Raw genomic sequence first — 21,511 nt, 5'->3', positions numbered from 1 at the left:
CTAAAATGAGATATAGATGGCTTAAAACACCATTACTGTACAGATATTTCCTTCTTGAGTGCACATGAAAAGGAATAAACAAGCACGGAGCTTTTTATTTTGTTAAAAACAGGACTTATCTGAATAACAAACAGCCACCGCCTTGGGCCCCCAAATGTCCACTGGACCTACGAGCTTGTTTACATTGTGTGAGTGTAGTAAATATCCAGTGGTGTTCAGAGGACCGGAGTTCGAGACCAGTTCAACCTGTTCTGGTTGGAGAGTGGTTGGTTACTTGTGAGGTTGCGCTGTTGGAAGCCAACCACTACTTTCTTTCTTCAACATTTCGGTAACGCTACGCCCCAAAACTACGGGAGAAAAACACAAGTTACACGAGCTTGTTGCTATCTCCACCCTAGCCGTGGCTGCTTATGTCGGGATGTAGACATATATAGCTCCCGCTCTACGAGGAATAACAACGAAAACCCCACACAACGAGGCTTCTACTGAGGCAAAACATCCACTAATAGGCCGTCACTGGGAAACAACCACTCGTCCGTCGGAGGAGGAGAAGCTAATCGTCGGTGTGTCTGGAGCAAAGGACTAGCAAACACACATAAAACGACGACATTTATGCCGCTTCACTGTGGATTTCCTTCGCTGCTGGGATAAAACGACGTATTACGGTGTTATAACAAAAGACGAGCGAGGACTGTGATTTCCTTCCCCGCCTGGCCATGCGAGCAGCTCGGATCTACGTAGAAGAATGTGTCGCCTTCTCCTCCCGGCGTTAGCTCCGCCGCGGCTCCATGTAAGAAAGAAAATGGCTTTGTTCTGGCTTTTGGGGGGTATAGTCGGCCTATATGTATTCATCACAAGTTAAAAGACACCCATACGGCCAGATTAAATATGATAACGCCATATAAGAGACTATTGTGTGCATATGCCAGCTTGTTTTGGTGTGTGGTTGGCCTCTGGTTTCGAGCAGGCAGCCTTTATTTTGGCAAACAAACCCAGTGTTTTCCTGCCATTTCATCCTTCGTTTTCCTCCCCAGGGCCAACAGTAACAACATGCTCCTGGCCTCTGTCGTGGTGGTGTGGGAATGGCTGAACGAGCACGGTCGGTGGCGGCCCTACAGCCCCGCCGTCTCCCACCAGATAGAGGCGGCCATCCGGAGCAGCGACCCCCGCGGAGGGAGCGTGGTCCTCGGCCAGGTGGACAGCCGGCTCTCGCCGTACATCATAGATCTCCAGTCCATGCACCAGTTCAGACAGGACACAGGTAAGACAGGAGAAGGTGCGATAGAGGGAGAGGATGCACGGTGCATGGGGTGTCACGTTTTGGGGTTTTTTTTATTGAAGGGTTCAGGGCCATACAACTCCCCTGGTAACAGAGAGTGCTATAACTGGATCAAAATGGTATTAGCCTTGAGGTGTTGTGCATTATGGTACAATCTGCTTCTTTGGCATCTGTGTGCTGTTTGCTACTTATTATGGTCATGGCTTTTCAAACAAACTGAAAGCCTCAAGTCATTGACCAAAAAATATAGCACTGCGTAAATACGCTTGTATGGCTGCATACAAGATATAAAGGTGTAATCTTTTCTGTTTGGACCCCTCATATAGAAATGCAGAATATTATTTGAGATTCAAGTCAATCTGCCCTGCGATCCTCAAAAGATGTTTCAGAAGACACCAACTTTGTTTTTCAAAGCATAGCACCTTGCATTTCTGGGTGTAGGTCTAAGATATTAGGCTGAATGTAGACTGTAAAGTACCACATCTGGGTATTTTTCAGTGTGTTGAAGTTTGATTAATGTTTACCAGATCATAAACAGTATACAGAGCTATATCTGGTGAGTTTTGATTCAAATGTGGGCGATAAGAATGATATAGTTTTGTAAGCTGGTCTAACGACTTGTGAAAGCGCTGCTCAAAGTATAGGGGGGTGATTACCTTTGTCAACAAAGTCAGAGAAAACAGTCGGCATATATTTATTTTTAAAGGGGACATGAAGCAGTCAACCAAGTTAAAGCGGCAGTAGGCAGTATATTTTTGGCATCATTGGGCAAAAATGTCCATAATAACCTTTCAGCATATTGTAATTCAAGTGTTCTGAGAGAATATTAGACTTCTGCTCCTCCTAATGGCTCTGTTTTCAGGCTTTAGAAAATCTAGCCCGTGACGGGAGACTTTGACCAATCACAGGTCATTTCAGAGAGAGAGAGAGAGAGTTCCTATTGGCTGTGCTCCGGCTTGTGGGCGGTGCTTAGTAATTCCTCAACTGATCTCAACATGGCTGCCGGGTCACAAACTTTCTCATTTTACAGTTAAACAGTACACTACAAGATGATTCTGGAAACATTTGAGGAGAGAAATACTCATGCATGCACTACTGTCAGGATATAGTGACCGTTTTGTAAAAATAACTTTTTTTAATCATATTTGCTCCATTTCTAACCAATTCTGCTTTAAGCTGATTTACTAAATGGATTTCTACTCTAATCAACAATTATATAACAAACGTAAGTCAAATGTCAGCATTTAAAAGAAAAAAAGAAACTCCGTTTTAACTTTCACGGCAAAAGTGCCGCCATTGCAGTACTAACTAACCTGTTACGTCATGAGGTTGGTTGGCTACAACGGTAGAGACCGTGAAAGACAGAGACTGAGGAGACACGGGACAGAAGAAAACATAAGAGGGGACACTATTGTATTGTTACTGGATGTAAAGATGAGTTTTACAATTTTAAAGCCAAGGACAAAACACTGAAAGAGTCCTCCGACAGGCACTGAGTCCAGCTGCAGCTGACTGTCTCTCCATCTCCCGTCCTCTCCTCTCTCTGATCACCTGTCTCTGTCTCTCCACCTCCCGTCCTCTCCCCTCTCTGATCACCTGTCTCTGTCTCCCGTCCTCTCCCCTCTCTGATCACCTGTCTCTGTCTCCCCATCTCCCGTCCTCTCCCCTCTCTGATCACCTGTCTCTGTCTCCCCATCTCCCATCCTCTCCCCTCTCTGATCACCTGTCTCTCCTCCTCTGCTGTCTCATTCAGACCGTCCAAAGACAGGGTCACTAAGGAAATAAACGCCCAAAGCACTACTTTATTCTGAAGCCCACGTTATACAGTTTGTTGACATGTAGCTTGCCGGCGGTATCTTCCACTAGCGAGATAACCATAAACTTTTGTCCTTATATGTCACCAAAACAATCACTAGAGACATTATTACGCCCCGTCCACACAGGGAACGTCAGCAGCGCGTGGCGGCTGCGGAACCTGTAGTTGTTTATTTCGGCGTCCATGTTAACAGGTTAGAGCAGCCACACAGCCTGCGTTAGACGCACGGCTCGGCTGCGTGTCAGCTGCGTTTCTCTTCTGGAGAATCAAGGTCTCGCCTATTTTCACCGCGAGCCGTGCACGGTTCAGATAAAGTCTTAATCTATTGATTTGCTTTATAAGCTCTTGTATTGGTTCAGCTCCTTGTGGAACTTCTGCCAGTCAGAAACAGAGAGAAAGTGTGTTTGTGTGTGTGTGTGTGTGTGTGTGTGTGTGGTGGCTGTGTTGGTTTGAAATTCAACAATATGATGGTGTGGAGCAGCTGCAAATGACCATTGCATCACTGAGTTAGCTGTATTCTTTAGCCATTATCCATTAGCACTTCACACACACACACACACACACACACACACACACACACACACACACACACACACACACACACAGACACACAGCAGCTGCACACTCCTGACACGAAGCAATAGAGAGACCTTGATTCTGGAAGAATGGAATATTTCAAGGCCTGATGAGCAGAGAGTTCACTTTAGTTGTTCTCCCTCTGTAGCCCCCCCCCCCCCCCCCCTCTCTCTCTCTCTCTCCTCTCCTCCTCTCCCTGGGGTCTCTCACCTTCTCCCCCCTTCCTCTCCCTCTCTCTCTTGTGCAAGTGTTAAGTTTCGTCAATAAGGCAAAAGTCCCAAGGGCCTTTCGGTTTTTGCTTTGACATGGGACAGATAGAAAGATACGAGTGTGTGTGTGTGTGTGTGTGTGTGTGTGCAGTGGGGGGTGGTAGAAGGAGTGGGAGTGGTTGTTGCAGAAGGAGTGAGATGATTGGGGAGTCAGTATTCTCTCTCTCTCTCTCTCTCTCTCTCTCTGTCGTTCACTCCTCCACCATTGTTGGATTTTGTCGAACAGATGTGAGTTACTCCATTGTGGCTGTGAGACACACACACACACACACGGGAAAGTGAAAGTCTGAGGGGTTTTGAGAAGCAGAAAAGACCTCGGAGGCAGAGGGGAGGTGGTTGTCAGGTTTGGGGGTCGCTCGTTGTTACAAGTTCAGTAAAGTGGAGGATGGAAGGAAGGCGGAGAAGGGAAAAGAGAGCAGTCAACGTTGGGCCATTTCCACTCAGGATCCAGTTCTAGGATCCTGAGGCAAAATACTGCTCTTGCACGGCAGCTGGATTCTCACGACGTCTCGAGAACACGTGATAATTGCGGGATCATATCTGGAGCTCAAGGACGCCCCGTCATCCCGGGGGCCGAAAAAAATATGGTCGGGGAGGATGAAAATTAGTTTGGGACGAGAGTTGAAAGAAAAATCCTCGTTATATTAGAATGAACGGTGATGAAAATGACCACGTTTTGTTTGACAACATAAACAAACACACACACACACACTGTCAGTGCCTAATCCATTCCGCACGTACACAATAGGCCTGCACGATATGAGGACAATCTGCAATAACATCGTTCAATATTGCGATGACGATATGACCTGTGATAAGTAAACAAATATTGAAGTGTGCATATTAGCTATACATATACATATATAGGTACCGCTGGTTGAGGGAGGGGGGGGGGGGGGTCGGGGGTGATTTGTCTCAGCCAGCAGATACATTTACCAGTAAGATACGTGGCAAACTAACCTAAACAGTTAGACTACACAGCCTACTGCCAGATGTAGTTTTAGCTTGTGTAGCCGAGGGTTACGTTGCTCCCGTACTTTATGAAGATAATAAATGAATAACACGGAGGCTCCGTAGTCTGCAGCCTCGTCAATATCACGCCTTCTGTTCCTCCCTTCACAATAAACTCCTCGGACACAAACACTGGATCAGTGCTTACTAGAGGGATCTAAAGTCAGTCACAACTCAACTAAATGATTTGCACTTGTTTACACTTCGCTGTTAGACACCACGCTAACGCGCTGTACTTGTGTAAACATAGCGGCAGTGGATGACAGACTGCGGACAGAGCAGCTTTCATATATGTTTAACCATTTCATCATGTTTATGCTTGTTGAACAGGTGTGTTTCCGTGTCTTGTGAAGTGATGGGGCTCCCCAGCGAGAAACGTTATCGCCTCCGACCGGGTGCCGGTGTCTCCCTGCGGGCGCAGTCGGGAGGCAATAACGTTTCTCTTCCTGCTTCAGCCCCAGCACCGACCCGCTTTTCCTGAAGCAGGAAAAGCCTACACTAGGATCAGCAGTGATTCATGGAAAGACCTTCGTCTGGTCAGCTAACATTACCGCCAAGCAGCTGAAATATAGAGTGATATTGTGGTTTTAGCTGACGTGTGTCGCCTCACTGTTTTGAGCGATGCTCGTTCATGTCTATGTAGAGCGAGCAAGCGCGAGCCCGACGCTGACTTTCGTTGACTTAACGGCCACAGGTGTCTCTGTTAACAAGCAGTTCTGAAAGTTACAAATAGTCCCTTTAAATATAATGATTTTTCGTATTAATCGTGTTTCAGACGGCCTGTTGCGATGCGTTTATCGCGCATGTTCATATCGTGACGACGATGAAAATAGGATTTATCGGTCAGCCCTATCCTGGACAGAGTTTCTGACTTTGACTGTGAAGGTTAGGGTCTCTTCTTCTTTTGTCTTGAAGCCTCCGCTTTTTATGTCACCACCTGATCTATCTCTCGCTATCTCTTTCTCTTTTCTGCTCCATCACCCTCTTTCTCTGCTCTTCTCTCTCACACTCTTATGAAGCTGAAAATTGACTCTGAAACCAAAACTCAGGGGAGTTGACTCTTTCAAGGTGAGACAAAGTAGAGACAAAGACAGAGAGCGAGCTGAAGGGAGGAGGCGGCACGACAAAGTCGGAGAAGAGAGAGAGAGAGAGAGAGGGGTGAAAAAAGTGTGGAGAGGGCAACAGAAAATTAAACAGCAAAGGAAGGATATTACCGGAAGAAGAAAAAGATGTAGAGGTGTAGAAAGGAGCTGAGGTCGAAGGAAAGGAGGAAGATATAAGTGACTGAAAAAAAGATGACAAGATCTGACAGAAAAACCCAGAGGGGAGAATGAAAGGATAAAGGCTTGGGTGACTTTCATTCAGACAAGTGGGATTTCTTGAAACCATAAAAATAATGATGGATATTTTTGCTTAAAATACTGTACATTAAGATGTGTTTTTTGTATCGTTCTGAGAAAAGCAGTAACCTATTTTTTTCCATCCAGTTGTCAAGGCAGATACATGAAAACTAAAATATGAATTATTTTTATCTTTCAACATTATTTATATAAATCACACTATTGCTTGATTAGAAGAACTAACTTAGCTTCAAGTTAGTGGACTGGAGTTGTTGTTGTTGTGCAACACTGCATGTCTGGTTACTGTGTCCTCCAGGGGGACAACACACATACAAGTAGTGGATGTATATGAAAGCATGTGAAGGCATCGATAAATATTTATGTCGCTGCTGCGTTACAGTATCATGCATCCGACTCAATTCAGTTATGGGCAACAACAGATTGCCTCAGAATTTCTCAGTTCTAGTTCCTTTAAACACTCCAAACCTAAACTCACCCTAACTAACGCGCTCACACTTAAACCACAGCAGTCACACACACACACACACACACACACACACACACACACACATACATACATACAGGATTGCCTACGGCTGGTGACTCTCATGTGATGGGGTTTAGAGGGGCTCGCAGGGAGGCAAAGAGATGAAATGCAAAAACAGAATTAGTGCCAGAGAATGAATAGATATATATCGTATATCGATCTAAATCGATTTGCAAGGTAAATAATTGATTGTATCGATACTAAGAATTTGCACCTTGTATTTAGGCACCACTATCGTTACATGGAAGTATTTTTTAGCACTTTTATTAGTAAAGAAATGTTAAACGTTGCTCCGGTTCACTCTCCCGGTTGTATAACCGTTCGGGAGGGTTTTCACTTTGGGGTCACTTTGGGGTCACTTCGTGACGAGGTGTTATCAATCCGCTTGATGAGGGCGGCTTCACCCACAGATGCTTTCTCCGTACACATTGTTTTTTTATTCAGAGAAAATGACCTTTTTTCCTGTTATGATATCAGTGTGCACGCAGCATCAGCCTCAAGTATCCAGCCGGAAAGCAGACAAAACAGAAATTCAACTAACGTTAGTCTAACGTAGTTCTAAAAATAGTTTTCCGTGTTTTCATGTATGAAGAGACCCCAAATGAACACTGATTGCGGACTACATGATTACTATATACAAATGATTTAAACAGTGTTTGTATAGGAAACAGATGAGCCAATTATAGTCCTTGAATCGTATCAGAACCATGGAAAGTGAAACATATCGTATCGTTGTAAAAACGTATCGTTACACCCCTAATAGATGGATTGATAGATGGATATCTATTCCATCCATTCTTTAATAAAATCTGTATGATGTAAGTTCCACAACTTTATGAAGGTGCAATAATAAATTGCTGTAATATCCCTTTAAGAGGATTTACAAAACCCGAATACCTGTTTCATCCACGCTGATCACATTTTCCTTTTTACTGTCGCTATTTAGAATGGATGTAGCTACGTATGTAGGCAGATGTACCCATTTGTGTTATTGTCTGAGCTCTGATTGGTCAACTGTTTCTCCAACCAACGGAACATCACACATACAGTACGTACGGTATATGTATATGAGATATGGCCGGTGACTCAGAGGGCTGGAACCAGGCCATGAAGAAAGACTAATATTTGCTAAAGGACAATAATTGTAGACTCCACACAGTGATCAGTTCATCAGCTTTTGACGTTTTCATGTTAAGGAAGATGATTTATTCACTTCAACACGCTGATGGAAACATATCTATATCCCACCACAAAAGTTGGTGTAAAATTGTTTTGACAGTTGTATGGAAATATAGCTGTGAAGAAGTGGATGGAAAGTCAGAGAAGAGAATTTCTATTCATGTAGGAAAGAAAGATGTAAATATTTTATATTGATGAAGTGTTAGAAAGATCAGACGAAAAGGTGACTGATATCAGACAGAAAGTGGGTGAGACATCAAGATAAACAAATCAATAGTGGGGAAACAAGGAAGAACAGAGGGGGACAGGAAAGTGATGAAAGAAGGAAACAAAACAAGAGGAAGTGAAGTGAGTGTCTGAAAGAAATTAATGAAAACAAGTATGTGCTGGAAGATGTAGTCTTGGTGACCTCAGGTCAGCTGGACCCTCAAGATAATTAGTGAGCTCAGCCTCTCTGTTTCAGTCTCTGTGTTCCTCTCTAATCTCACGCTTCTACTTCGTCTTTCGACTCTCTCTTCCTCCTCGCTCCATCCTCTTTTTTTCCTTTGAGAGAACGATCCCGCTTTTGATTCAGTTTCGTCTAGACCGATTTTCTGTTTCGGCCTTTTTTATCTCAGTGTCAGTTCTCATTTTTCTGTCGTTGGTGTTAACATTTGCCACAAATTGTTCTGCGTATGTCGTTTTCAGGGATGTCATTTTCATTTTAGATATTTAGATGATAATTCTTACAGTCTTTGATGTGCATTTTTAGATTATAATTTACAGAATTTTAATGCACATTTTTAGATTATAATTTACAGAATTTTAATGCACATTTTTAGATTATAATTTACAGTCTTTAACACACATTTTAGATTATAATTTACAGAATTTTAATGTACATTTTTAGATTATAATTTACAGAATTTTAATGCACATTTTTACATTATACCTTACAGTCTTTAACACACATTTTAGATTATAATTTACAGTCTTTAATGCACATTTTTAGATTATAATTATCAGTCTTTAATGCACATTTTTAGATTATACTTTACAGTCTTTAATGCACATTTATTGGATTATAATTTACAGATACATAATTTACACTAAGGAATCCATACCAATGGATATTGGTTCACATATATACAGTATATATAAAGCTTTTGGTGAATATGAGTTTTATAATTTTTTTTTTTTTCCTGTGAATTAAGCATGTGACCTGTTACAGCCCCCTCAAAGAATCAGAATCGAGAACCGTTAAGTACCGGAATCGATAAGCAGCACCAGAATCGTTAAAATTCAAACGTTCCCCGACACCAACTAAATATGAGTTTGTTCATTTCCTCGACCATCCCTCATCCCTCTGCTGCTTGAGGGTACTCAGGCCTGATTGAGGATGATGAGCAGTGAAGTGGAGCTGGAGGTCAGGGAATATTTTTGAGAAGTGCTTTAAGTTATCATTAGTGAAATGGCTATTTCATCTGATTTGCCTTTAGGCTTTGTTCAGGTTTGGACAGAAATCACTCTGGGTTCAAACTGGGACACTTCTCATGTCTCAGGGGCCAGAAATGGAAAGAAACATGATAGAGATGGCGAGGGAAATGTTGTTATTCCTCTGATGGGTGGATACAAAATCACAAAGTCATGAGGTCACACAGTTTTCATGTGCATGTGTGGCTGATTTAGGAGAGTCGAATGAGCCCAAGATGATATTTTGACGTTACATTGTGCTGGCTTTGATGCTGTTATGCAAAAGTAAGTGATTCATGAACCTCTGGCAGTGAATCCAATAGAACCTGGTTAAAAACTAAGCACATCACAATTTAGAGGGTTGATTTGCCATGGTCAACCTCTCACCGTGATGGTCAACATGGATAGATCACCATACGTTTGTCACTAGCTTTTCTGTTTCCAGTGTTTTCCCTGGCTGCGACACAAAGGAGGACAGTCTGCAGGACGGATAAAAATGCACTATACCCACTTTTAATAGTCTCTTCTGCACTATATTCACTTTTTGAATAGTCGTGTGTCACAGCTGTTACTCTGCACTATATTCAGTTTTAACAGTTTTCTTCTTCATCTCCTTGTATTTTTATATCTGGTATATATTTCTTTGTACTTTGTACTTTGCGCTACTAACTTTTCCACTGCCTTTTTACTAACATGTTTTGCACTATGGAACTGTGATGCTGGAAACTTGAATTTCCCTCGGGATTAATAAAGTTACTATCTATCTATCTATCTATCTATCATGTTTAAATGTTTGAGTTTGGACCGTAGGGGCAAGGTGTTTGAATCGTCAGATGACTTCCAGCTATGGGCATGAAACTAGGGTGGGGGAAAAAATTGATTCATGTAAGAATCAAGATTTCTATCACGCAAAATACCAGTTTTATAGTGTTGTTTTGTGTACAATTTATTTTTGTAATTGGCAAGTTTCTCAGAAATAAAAAGGTGGCAAACCAATTTTATTTATGTAACAAACAGCGTTTTTATTTTTTGTAGGACTTGAATTTATCATTCTTGAAGTCACTGAGAAGTGAGAAATTGTGAGAAGTGAGAAACTTTCTGTGTTTATTAGTGCAAGTTCAGCATGAATAAATGGTGTCTTTTGCCTTTGTGTGTTGAATCAGGAATCGAAATAGAATCGTGAGAAACCGAAAGATTCACACCCCTACATGAAACCACTTTAGCTTGGGTCTCTCCCCTCAGGAGTTGAGGAGTTGTAGCATTAATTCATGGATAAATAAACTGTACACACACTGCACTGCTACGTTCACAGCTACTGCTGACTTCATACTCATCATCATCACACACACGCTCTCTCTCTCTCTCTCTCTCGCTCGAATGGACACTCACTAATGTTAGGCCGGGCTTGCAGTACACTGGCGGAAACTCGAACAACAGAGTATGTCGGGCATAAATTGACAACCTCGAAGCTAAACAAGTTAATGCGGTGGAGACTAAAGTGGCTGCAGGTGTCCACGAGGATGCACCGTGAACGGGGTGATCTGGTGACTCGCAGCTGGGCGGCACTTCACCCACAGCACCTCTGCATTCAAGGCACTAAAATTGTCGGTTAACGTCGCGTTGCCGTAAAGTGTCGGTGCGGTTGTATCAGAGTAGTTTTACGATTACAAGTACATTAGCACAGTATCGGTCATGTCTTGTCATGTTCTGACAATAGAGCTGATTCACGTTCTGACGTGCAATATAATTTTCTGTCACACACACGCTGCACATAGCGTTGCTTATTATGTCATTCTTGTTTAGTTTCTGCACAGCAGCACCCTGCAGTAGGTGTTGTCTGTGCGCCACGTGCTGTGGTTTTGATGCGTTCCATGCATACGCGTGTTACGGTACCTCCTGATATACAAATGAAGCACCGTATATGGGGCGGCTGTAGCTCAGTGTAACCGCAAGGTTGGCGGTTCGATCCCCGGTTCCTACTGTCTGCATGTCGAAGTGTCCTTGAGCGAGACACTAAACCTCCGGGCGCTTACAGCAACCTAAATGTAAGAAGGATGGGTTAAATGCAGAGGTCACATTTCATGTATGTGTCTGTATGTATATGACAAATGTAATGAAGTTAAAGTTATATGGACATGGAAAGACAGGATGAGCAGAGGCACGACACTGACCATGCAGTCACTTTTTCATGTCATTTTTTTCCCATAGTCTTTTCCTTTGACAGACAACTTGGTCCGAGCCACTTTGTTTGTTTCCCATTTACAGAGCTATGGCTTTGTGTGTATGTGTGTGGACATCGGCTTTTTTTCAGAGCACAAAAAGGTTGACAAAAAGTGTGTTATTGTATTAGAATTACACCTTTTAAAGTCTACATGAGACATGTTTGTGCATTATAGCCATATGCCATAATGTCTAGAATCGGCTAAACAGAGGAGGAAAAAGAGGAAGTGCCGGCTCATATCGGATGCTGAATTTTACCACAGAGCCGCTGCTGTTGAAGGTTTCATGAGAAGTGAGAGCAGCACAAACACCTTCCTGCGTAAAGCATCAAGCATGACCCGACCGTAACATGTGCCTGCCTGCTGGTCATGTTGTGTGTGTGTGTGTGGGTATGTGTGTATGTGTGTGTGCGTGTGTGTGCGTGTGCGTGTGTGTGCGTGTGTGTGTGTGTGTGTGTGTGTGTGTGTGTGTGTGTGTGCAGGGAGGGGTCAGTAGTAGAGAGAACAATAAAGCCCAGATGGCCAGTCTCTTTCTCCACCTGCCATAGGCCTCTTTGTGCTCTCTATCCCTCTCATACATTTCACTCACGTTCATTTCTCTCCCTGGTGCTCTTAGATCTTCAATATTCACACATATTTCCTGGGGTGGAAAACAATTGAGCCAATCATTGTTGTAAATCCTATACATTCATATCCCATATGTACTAATATTACCAATGCACCTATTCAACTTTCCACTCCGATTCCAAATACAATTTTTTTTTCTGGGGGAGCATCCGCCCACCATAGTCTCACAAACTCCTGTGGGAAACACTGGCTTTGTTATAGGCCTATTCATCTTTAATAAAAACCTAATCGTTGTATCGGAAATTGAATATCGATATTTTTCAAGGTATTGTATCCAAGTTAGAAAACCCAGTATCGTGACAACACTAATATACCATATACGGTATGTATTAGAGCCCGACCGATAAATCGGACAGGTTGATAAATCAATAACCAATATTGGCTCATAGTAGAAATATCAGTTTAGGCATATATGTCAGCCAATAAATGACATGAAATTGAAGTACAGGGATGTCAAAGATTTGTTTTAAAACAGTGTCATAAAACTCATCAAAAATGTTTATTTATGTTATTGGTTCTGTAAAGGAAATTAACCCTCTGAGACGCACAACAGACCCGTTTTTGTCTTTTTTAGGGGGGAACAGGGAGTGTTTAGGGGGAGATAGCAGGTCAACACTAGATGTTACATAGAAGTGGTGTACATCATCTGAAAGCTCGGTAGTAATAGAAGTAATGAAGTCATTAATTAAAATAAATTGTAAACGTGTATAAGGGCTTAGAACATTATGGTAGAAATATATGATGGTCATCCCTATTCTCTATTATGTCTCATAAGTTGTTGCAGCAATTATTTGGGTTGATATCATTTGCTACACAGATTTGGTGCTAAATCTAACCATTTTTTACCACTGGAGAATTGATAAAAATGATCAAAAATCTCTCCAAAATACTACATTAAGACACCAAGACCTTGAGGAACACCATAGAAAAAGCCATGCTGTGATTTGGGATCAAAAACTTTTGACATTTTGAGATTTCTGCAAGAATTGCATTTTTCAGCGATTAGATGGCAAGCACTTCTGTTGTGTAAACTGCTCAGAAACCCCCTTATTGTCAATATACCTTGGAAAGCCATCCATCCTCTGAATGCTCTAGGTCTCTAGTTTGTAGCTGTAAAAGTTCATGAGGCTGTGATTATCCTAGAGGTCACCACTGGTCATTTTATACAGTGAGGTCAAGTTTCAAAAAATGGTCTCACTACAATGAAATGGCTACTATGGGGACTAACATCATCACACATGAATACAGTTGGGCTCATTGGATCCACAAGAGTCTCAGCTTTACAGTGATATCCAATTTATGTAATTCCAAGACTGTTTAGGGACCCCAGTATGCAGAAATATTCAAACACAACCATTTTAGAATAGGCAAAAATAACACATTTATACTGCATTCAAAAAACTGCATGTTTTTTTGCTTATATTTTTACTTGGAATACACATCCATAGTCTTGACAATCTTATATTTAGCAAAGAGGTAACCCAAGCCCCAAATGTTCAATCAGTAGAATTACTGTAACATTGTAGTCAGTTTTGGAGTATTACATGTAGCCTAATTGATAACAATCAGAGACCATGTAACTTAAAGTTTAGTGGTCTGCATATTGTTTAACAGTTGGTCCTTTCTTTCCATTTCAGGAACCATCCGTCCGGTGCGGAGGAGTTTCTATGACCCGGCCTCGGCCCCAGGTCAGGGCTGGCAGTGGGAGTGGGAAAACGACTCGGGCTCGTGGACGGCGTACGACATGGAGGTGGCCATCGCCATCGAGAGCGCCCACAGTCGGCAGCAGCCCTGCCTCGACCTGACGCCGCTCGGCTTCTGCTACCTCATTGATTTCCAGAACATGACACAGGTGTGTTTAAATTCTTTACGTGGACATCGGTGATAAAATCAACTTGAAACATCTTCCATACCTTTAATTCTCAGAAATGTCATGAAACTAATGTTTCGTTGTGTCCTCCTGCAGGTGAACAGACAGAGCCAGAGGTGTCGGAGGCTCCAGAGACGTGCTGACATGGTCTATCCTCTAGTGTCCGGTCCTCTCCCTATATCCAAAGGAGGCAGTGTAGGAGGTGGAGGCCTAACAGGAGCCCTGCTGGGTGTCGGGGTGTCGGGGGCCAGCATGGGAATTGGAAGCTCTGTCTACCCCAATGGGGGCTTACAGGCTACTGGACTGGGCCAGCCTTGTTCTTGCCAGCAGTGCATGCTGGTTCTCAGCGTGAAGACCAATACAGGAGGAGCAGGAGCAGGAGGAGCAGGGATACAGACTCTAGGTAGACGCTCACTAACCATGCAGCGGCCCAAGAACTTAGCACCCATCGCCTCTAAACCTCTGAGTCCGTCGAAATCAGCCACTCTGGGGCGAGGACAGCAGCAGAACACCAACTCCAACTCCAACTACTACCAGACGCTGCCGCACGGCCTCGCCATCTCCAGAAACATCGCTTCTCCTCGAAGGAACGCCCAGCTCTTCGCTCAGTCGCTGGCTGCCCTCACCGCGGGCACCTCCTCTCTGGGTATCTCCTCGTCTTCCAACAGGCCACCCCCGCCGTCCCTCCCTCCTCCTCAGCCTCCGTCGTCCAAACCGAACCTGATCCCTCCGTCCATTCCGACCAAGCACTCCTCATTGTCGGCCAGTGAATCGGTGCCAACCGGCACGTTAGTTACCCCCGCCAACGGCGTGACCACGCCCCCCTCTCCCGTGCCGTCTCCATCGCCGATGGTGATGAAGCCACAGCAGCGCCCACTGTCGTCCGCGGCGACGGTGTGCCATGCCCCGTTGCCACAGAGATCGAGCTTAGCCGGGCTGAGCAGACCAGCATTACAGAGGATTGCAATGGCCCAGTCCAGAGCGCTCATAGCATCGGGGTGAGTAAATAAAACATACTTTTTTTTTCTTTTTGTATCATTCTGTAGCTTCCCAGTGGTGATCCTTATGTATTCAAATCTGAACATTCCCATTTTAGTCTAAGTACGTCCTTTTTAGCCGCAAAATGCTATTTTCCCAAGTCCTACTAAAAACTTAAACTAAAAACAGCAAAAATGTTTGATGTCATTTCCGTATGTCGTACGGTGAGTAAATGATGTAATTATAGTGACAGGCCTTGTGAGGAAGAATTTTAAATACTGAGACAAATGAGATTCAGTCGTACCTACCTACCCTCCATCCATGTGTCATAGTGAATTCTGGTGACCTTAAAATTTGAAACACTTATTCAATTGCTTGTTATACAACGTCATATTAGGTCCATTGTAGTTAAAAAAAAAAAAAATATGGAGTCAGAGGAGAGGGGTATTAAAAAGCTTCTAATTTCAGACGCTGAGATTTAGGTGGCAAATTTACAAGAACTCGGAAAAATAGTTTTTGGCCAAACTGATGTTATAAAATGTTAAACTGAACTTGTAACTGTTAACTTGCAATATGTATCTATGCCAGTGTGTGTGTGTGTGTGTGTGTGTGTGTCAAAAGTCAGCCGAGCCTTCTGTGTGTTTTCCATCTGTGAAGTGGCATCTGTAGAGCAGAGAGGTGGCGGGGGTGGAGGGAGGAAAGGATTGTGTGAGAAGACAGGCGAGCGAGTGTGAAGGCCATGGGTCAGCAGTACCTCCCTCTCTCTAAAGCCATTTGGTTGTGCACGGTGCAAAGGTCTGAGCGGAGAGCAGCTCTGCGAGTGGTCCACTCGGGACGTCAACTTAAAGCCCCCCTCAAGTGTATTTTGGCATTTCTATGATATTTCATATTTATTGGAGTCATTTCCTGACTAAGTTGATCAGCCACACTGTTTGCCCAAAATGTTTTTGACAAATAACTTAAAGTTACAAAAGAAGGTTGTTGCTAAAACGGGAATATGACGTATGACTATAGTAGAAGCCGCAGGTCAAAGGTCATCCTCCAAGCTGCAGGTGCACTCATGCTCGTTTGAGTCTGAACAGCAGCAAACTGATAAATCTGTCTATCTGTCTGTCAGTTTGTCTTTCTAGTTAGGTAGCTAGTAGCCCAACTTGTTGCATTAGCTAATTTAGGGTTTTCATTTTATTCTTTAGTTTCCTCCACCTTAGTTTAGTGTGTTGTTTATTTTCACAATGGCATTTGTGTGTTTGGTGAACAGGTGCAATCAACACAGTGAATTACACAAAATCCCACCGGCAGAATGAACACAACACACTGACTGTCTCTCTCACTCGCTCTCTTCTTTACCGTCTCCTCCTGCTGGAGATAAATTAACGGAGGTTTGCGGGCCTCTAACAGGTCCGAACGACGGGAAGCACAACTTTCAGCCCAACAGAAAACCACAGAAAAGCCCCGTTAGAGAAATAAACGGTGCGGTGTCGGTGCTGGAGGTGAGGCGAGAGCGGTGGACGGTGCACCTACAAAACGTCCCCGAAACTGCATTTCAAATGGCGGACATCTGCAACATGTCTATTCGTCCTCCGGTGCCCTGTGGCCGGCGTGCGGCGCTGCGGCTCCTCGGTGCAGCAGCAGCCAGACGGCCTCCTCGCCAGGAGGAGGCGGTGAAGAAGAGAGAGAGAGAGAGTCGGTGTGTTGAGATAATTCTCGTCTCATTAGTGGTCTGATAAACAGTAAATTCATCTAAACTGGGTTGAAAAAAGATGCAATCTGGTTGCCATGGTGATGAATTACGTTTGACTATTAACCACACGCTCATTCTCTGTTTGAGAAAGAACCAAAAAACAGGAAGTAAAACTGGCTGGGGGGGTTAACAGACTCAAGTTGGAAGCCACTGTGGAGACCTCAGGAATCATGTGAACACACAAATTAAAAACAAACTTGCTGAATTGAAATTTTCTAAAAATGTAAGAAAAGTATAAATGTGGTAGCCTGTAACTAACGCCTATTCTCTGAAACATGAGAATCTCCCGATAGGGGACAAACATAGTCAGATGTCAAAACAACACTCACCTGTCTTCTTATGTCTTTCTCTCACACCTCTATCAATCTCCAACGCCAGCACTATGCTTTATTTATCAGACTGCTGTTGTACACAGTTCTGTGAGTCTCAGTGGAACTTGAGGTCTTCTTGTTTGATGGCAACACAGCGTGAGGAGAAGTAGTAAACTGGAAACACAAATACAAAAACACATCGAACCGACTGACGTTTTTAACCAGCTGCAGATAACAACTGGAGGAATGGTGAATGAGCTGTATGAAAACGATCACAACAAACTGCCAGCCTTCCTCGCTCTCCTCCCACACTGCTCTCCTCTCAGCCTGAACACACTCTCTCTGGCACTCATTCCAGTTGATTCCGGTGTTCGTGTCTCTGTTTAAAGAATGTACTTGAACTCAGTTGGAGTTTGTATCAAGTTGATGTCAAAGCTTCTGAAGTGATCGGGGCTATTTGCTAGGGCTGGGACGATACACCTATCTCCCAGTTTGATACTATCACAATTAGGGGTGGAACGGTACGCGTATTTCACACGAACCATTCGGCACAGGACGTTCGGTTTCGGTCCGCGGCATCCTTTCGGTACGCCGTTACTCGCACGCGCCGAACAGCAACTCTGGAGCGTGACTTTTACCCGGAAAGTTTTGGCAGCGCACCAGGAATGGTAGCAGCGTTCTAGCGTCGCAGTAGCTCGTGATGGTCGAGCTAAACTGACAACGATTTGTGTCAAACCGTACGCCGACACTGTTGAACTGAAGTCGGGTTTATATGTGGACACTTGAAACGTTTAATTACGACGGCATCTCAGGAATGTGTCGATTAGCGGAGCAAAACAAAAGCAGACTGGACGGAGAGTCCGTTCCCCCCGCACAGTTCTCCTGTCTGTTCACCTGAGGAGCGCAGTGATCCCGCGGATCCCAGCGGGACATCAGATGAGTAGGCGGTCCTTAATGTGGCCCAGGACACATTCACTACACACTGCTAAAAGAATGTGGCCATATGTGGCCCAGACCACCTCTGAATGTGGTCTGAAAGATCTGATCTCAATGCGTCTTCAGTGCGTTCACACCTGTACGTAGAGCTGTCCACTTGTGATCGGATCACTGGAGACGCATGTTAATACCAGGTCTGGACAGGGCCACAGTAACATGACTGTAGACTCTACATAACTCAGGGAGTGCTGCCTGATTGCACTCGCTGTTGTCGTCCCGCTTCGCTCTGCTTCACAGTCACACCGAGGTGGGGGGGGGAAGTGTTGCTCATTCACCACAGAGGCTGATTTTAATCAGCTTCCAGTCACAACTCAACTTCCTCTGTTCAGTTGTGCGACCGGAAAAAGAAAAACTAGATTTTATAGTGATTCATTTTCCAACTTAAAGCCATTTCATGAAAGCCTTTCCCGTTAATGCGTTTAAACAACAGGTGTGTGTGTGTGTGTGTGTGTGTGTGTTTCACAAAAGCCGACAGGAAGCTGTACAGGAAGTGAAGCTTTTCAATTTTCGACCGAAGGTGGGATCCTCGCCGATAATCGTGTTAAAACTGAAAGCAAGGTCAGATAGTTCTGAGATGTAGATTTCTTTTTTTTCTTGGTTGGACCTCCTCCCCCTTTCCTCCCCCTTTCCTCCCCCTTCAACCCTGTCTGATGTTCCCGGCCCCCTCCTCTCCTTCCCTGGCTCCTCTCCTGTCGCGTCTCCTCAGTCGGGGCCCCTCAGAGCCTCATTGTTGGTTTCCACAGTAACCTTTGTTGGATTAGCCGAGCCTGGGCTGCATTAGCAGCACAATGCTGAGCCTCTGCGAGTTTTCTCCTCTTTCTACTCTCTTCTCCTTCCCCCTCTCTCTCTCTCTCTCTGCTCACACTGGTCTATATTCTTTTCCCACCATCTCTTAACCTCCCTCTGTATTTCTATGTCTTTTTTTTATTTCTCACTGTGTTAATCTCTCTGGCTCTGCTTCCGTTTTAGCAGCCTGTAGAGTTTGGGGCTAGATGCCCAGTGTTGATCTGGTATCATATTTGTAAAGGGAATATTTTTTCAGGTGGGTGGGAGAGCTAGACAATGATACTGGTCCAGTCAGCATTGTTTCTACCCCCCCCCCCCCTCCTCCCCCAGACAATCACTATTCAGACGAGGGGAGGGGTGTGTAGTTAGATTTATTTATGTGTGTGTGTGTGTGTGTGTATAGACAGTCTCAGACTCAGACAGCGCTCAAGACAAGGGCTTCATGGGAATGGGGTGGGGGTTACAAGACAAAGAACGAGTCAGCAAACTGTCAAAGATTGATCACACAATGGTGCAAGAACACCAGAGAGAGAGAGAGAGAGAGAGAGAGAGAGAGAGGGAGGTGACACACTCACTCTCAGCCATGCCTGGCTGGCTGTTGAGGCATTTAACAAATGCACACACACACACACACACATTGTCCTTCTCTCTCACACACAGTAAATATTGACAATCCTAACGGGAGATGCAGTGGAGAATGTGTGCTCTCTCTCCCCAGTGGGGGGATTATAGGAACGAGACAAAAGGAATTAATGAGACGGCACAGACAGCGTACTGAGGAAAAGCTAAATAAACAGGAAGGGGTGTGAGAAAGAGAGAACTCCATAACTAAACATCTCACTGTATTTTGGGAGAGAGAGGTAAGATAAGAGAGGAGCTGTGGGAACGTATCGGCACCTGTTCAGTTCACCAGAAGGTATAATTGTTAATCATGTGCGGCCCGTAGAGGGAGCCGTAACCACAGACGGGGAAAATTCTAAATCTATTTCTCATATTCAAAGAAAATATGCAGAGCTAGAATGGCACTCGGAGAGCGTAGACCTCCGCCAAGGTGCGTGACTTTTGAAAGCAGATCAGAGCTCACAGCTGGCGGTACCGTGAGGTGGTCAGCTTGTTATTAACACGGTGTGTTTCCGTGTAACGTATCGGCGGATGCCTCTCTCATTCAGCAGCCTTGTTACGTCCGTATAAGGTTACACTACGTTGTCTCTCATCCTGTCATCTACCGCTTTTTTGTTTCTCACCGCGGTCGGCCAGCAGCTCCCGCCCCTCGATGTCTCGCCACACATCCACACACGTATCCCTCTGTGTTATGTGTTATACCCTGTGGTCTTAATGCTCAGGCTGATTGGAATCCTTAAAAACAATTTTGAATCCGGATCGCCACCAGAATCTAATGGATTGTTCATTGTGCTACACTCCACCCCTCCAAAAAAAAAATGCATTCAAATCCATGGCAAACTTTTGGAGTAATCCTGCTAACAGACAGACAAACAAACAAACAAACCAACGCCAGTGAAAACATAACCTCGGAGTCAATGAAACCTTGGACGAAACTGACATCCTTGACTGAATAAGAATGAAATAATGAGACAAGTTTAAAAGGTGAAAGCACACAGACAAATCTGACTTTGACAAATAGTTCTCAGAGTGACCGTCTCCACTGTCTGGCGTCTTTGCTGAGTATTGTAATATATTGTCTAATCAGTAAGGCCAAATGTAATCTTTGGCCTCTCAATGTTGTCTTTTTTGAGAATGTTTCTATGTTTTTATTGGACAGCAAATGTGCAATGACATATCTTAAAAAGTTCCCAGCTGGACTCGGACCTGGAGACTTTATTGTTGACTCGGTCAGCAACTTTAACCTGTAGGCCACCGACACCCCGCGGCTTTTTTATAAACCCTTGAATTAATGAATATAATTGACGGAGAAATACAGAAATCGTATGTATGTAGGAATTATAAGGCTCTAACTTGTATAAAATAAAAATATTTATTGTATATTATAAATAAATCTATACAAAATATTATATCCAACAGGTGGACAAGCTAGACACCTGTCATTGGGTCTCGTGCATGCGGCCGAGAGCAACAACGGTCATGTCTAGAGGGTAACCCACAAGTTGCGAACACATGTGAAAACTCTCGCGAGCCCCCCTGCAAAGTGTGCGAGACAGATAATCGGCGGGAGGAGAGCTAATTAACAGCACAGCACAGCACACCCCCTTGCTTGGCTAAATAATGGAGCTAACAGCTAACGTTAGCGGAGATTCCATTGAGTTACATTAGGATGTGTTTAAATCTGCGATGGTAAATTATAACATTATCATGATGTGTTCAAATGTAATCTTGTAAAATTTCTTTGGCAAGAAACTTGAATAAGTACAGTTTGAAGATGTTTTCACAGCAATATAAAACAGATATTAGAGATGACCTGTTTAACTTCCTAACATCGTTGAGTGTGGAACGCTGGACACTTTCCACACTCAACTGTCGCCCTCTTGGCTACGTAGC

At 43.9% G+C, this 21,511-nt stretch overlaps 1 protein-coding gene and 1 long non-coding RNA gene across 4 annotated transcripts in view; one reads left to right on the top strand and one right to left on the bottom strand.

The window, feature by feature from the left end:
* LOC119485320 (E3 ubiquitin-protein ligase DTX4-like) overlaps positions 1-21,511 on the top strand; it is a 39,705-nt gene that overhangs the window by 4,025 nt on the left and 14,169 nt on the right. For 2 of the 3 annotated variants that reach the window (XM_037764829.1, XM_037764828.1), the window contains exons 2-4: positions 1,035-1,261; positions 13,953-14,167; positions 14,282-15,183. In XM_037764829.1, coding sequence (XP_037620757.1) covers positions 1,051-1,261; positions 13,953-14,167; positions 14,282-15,183 — 1,328 coding nt within the window. In that variant the 5' untranslated portion in view covers positions 1,035-1,050. Of the gene's footprint in view, positions 1-220; positions 791-1,034; positions 1,262-13,952; positions 14,168-14,281; positions 15,184-21,511 lie in introns of those variants that run through there. The other variant, XM_037764827.1, reaches the window with a different exon arrangement.
* On the bottom strand, positions 2,531-20,868 carry LOC119485321. The gene is made up of 3 exons (XR_005206250.1): positions 20,857-20,868; positions 12,278-12,285; positions 2,531-2,748 (listed from the first exon to the last, which is right to left on the bottom strand). It is a non-coding gene; the product is annotated as an uncharacterized LOC119485321 (long non-coding RNA).

This window comes from Sebastes umbrosus, chromosome 3, assembly GCF_015220745.1.
Source record: "Sebastes umbrosus isolate fSebUmb1 chromosome 3, fSebUmb1.pri, whole genome shotgun sequence".
Taxonomy (NCBI): Eukaryota; Metazoa; Chordata; class Actinopteri; order Perciformes; family Sebastidae; genus Sebastes; species Sebastes umbrosus.
The sequence above is the reverse complement of the archived record's forward strand: the minus strand, read 5'-3'. Positions and strand labels throughout refer to the sequence as shown.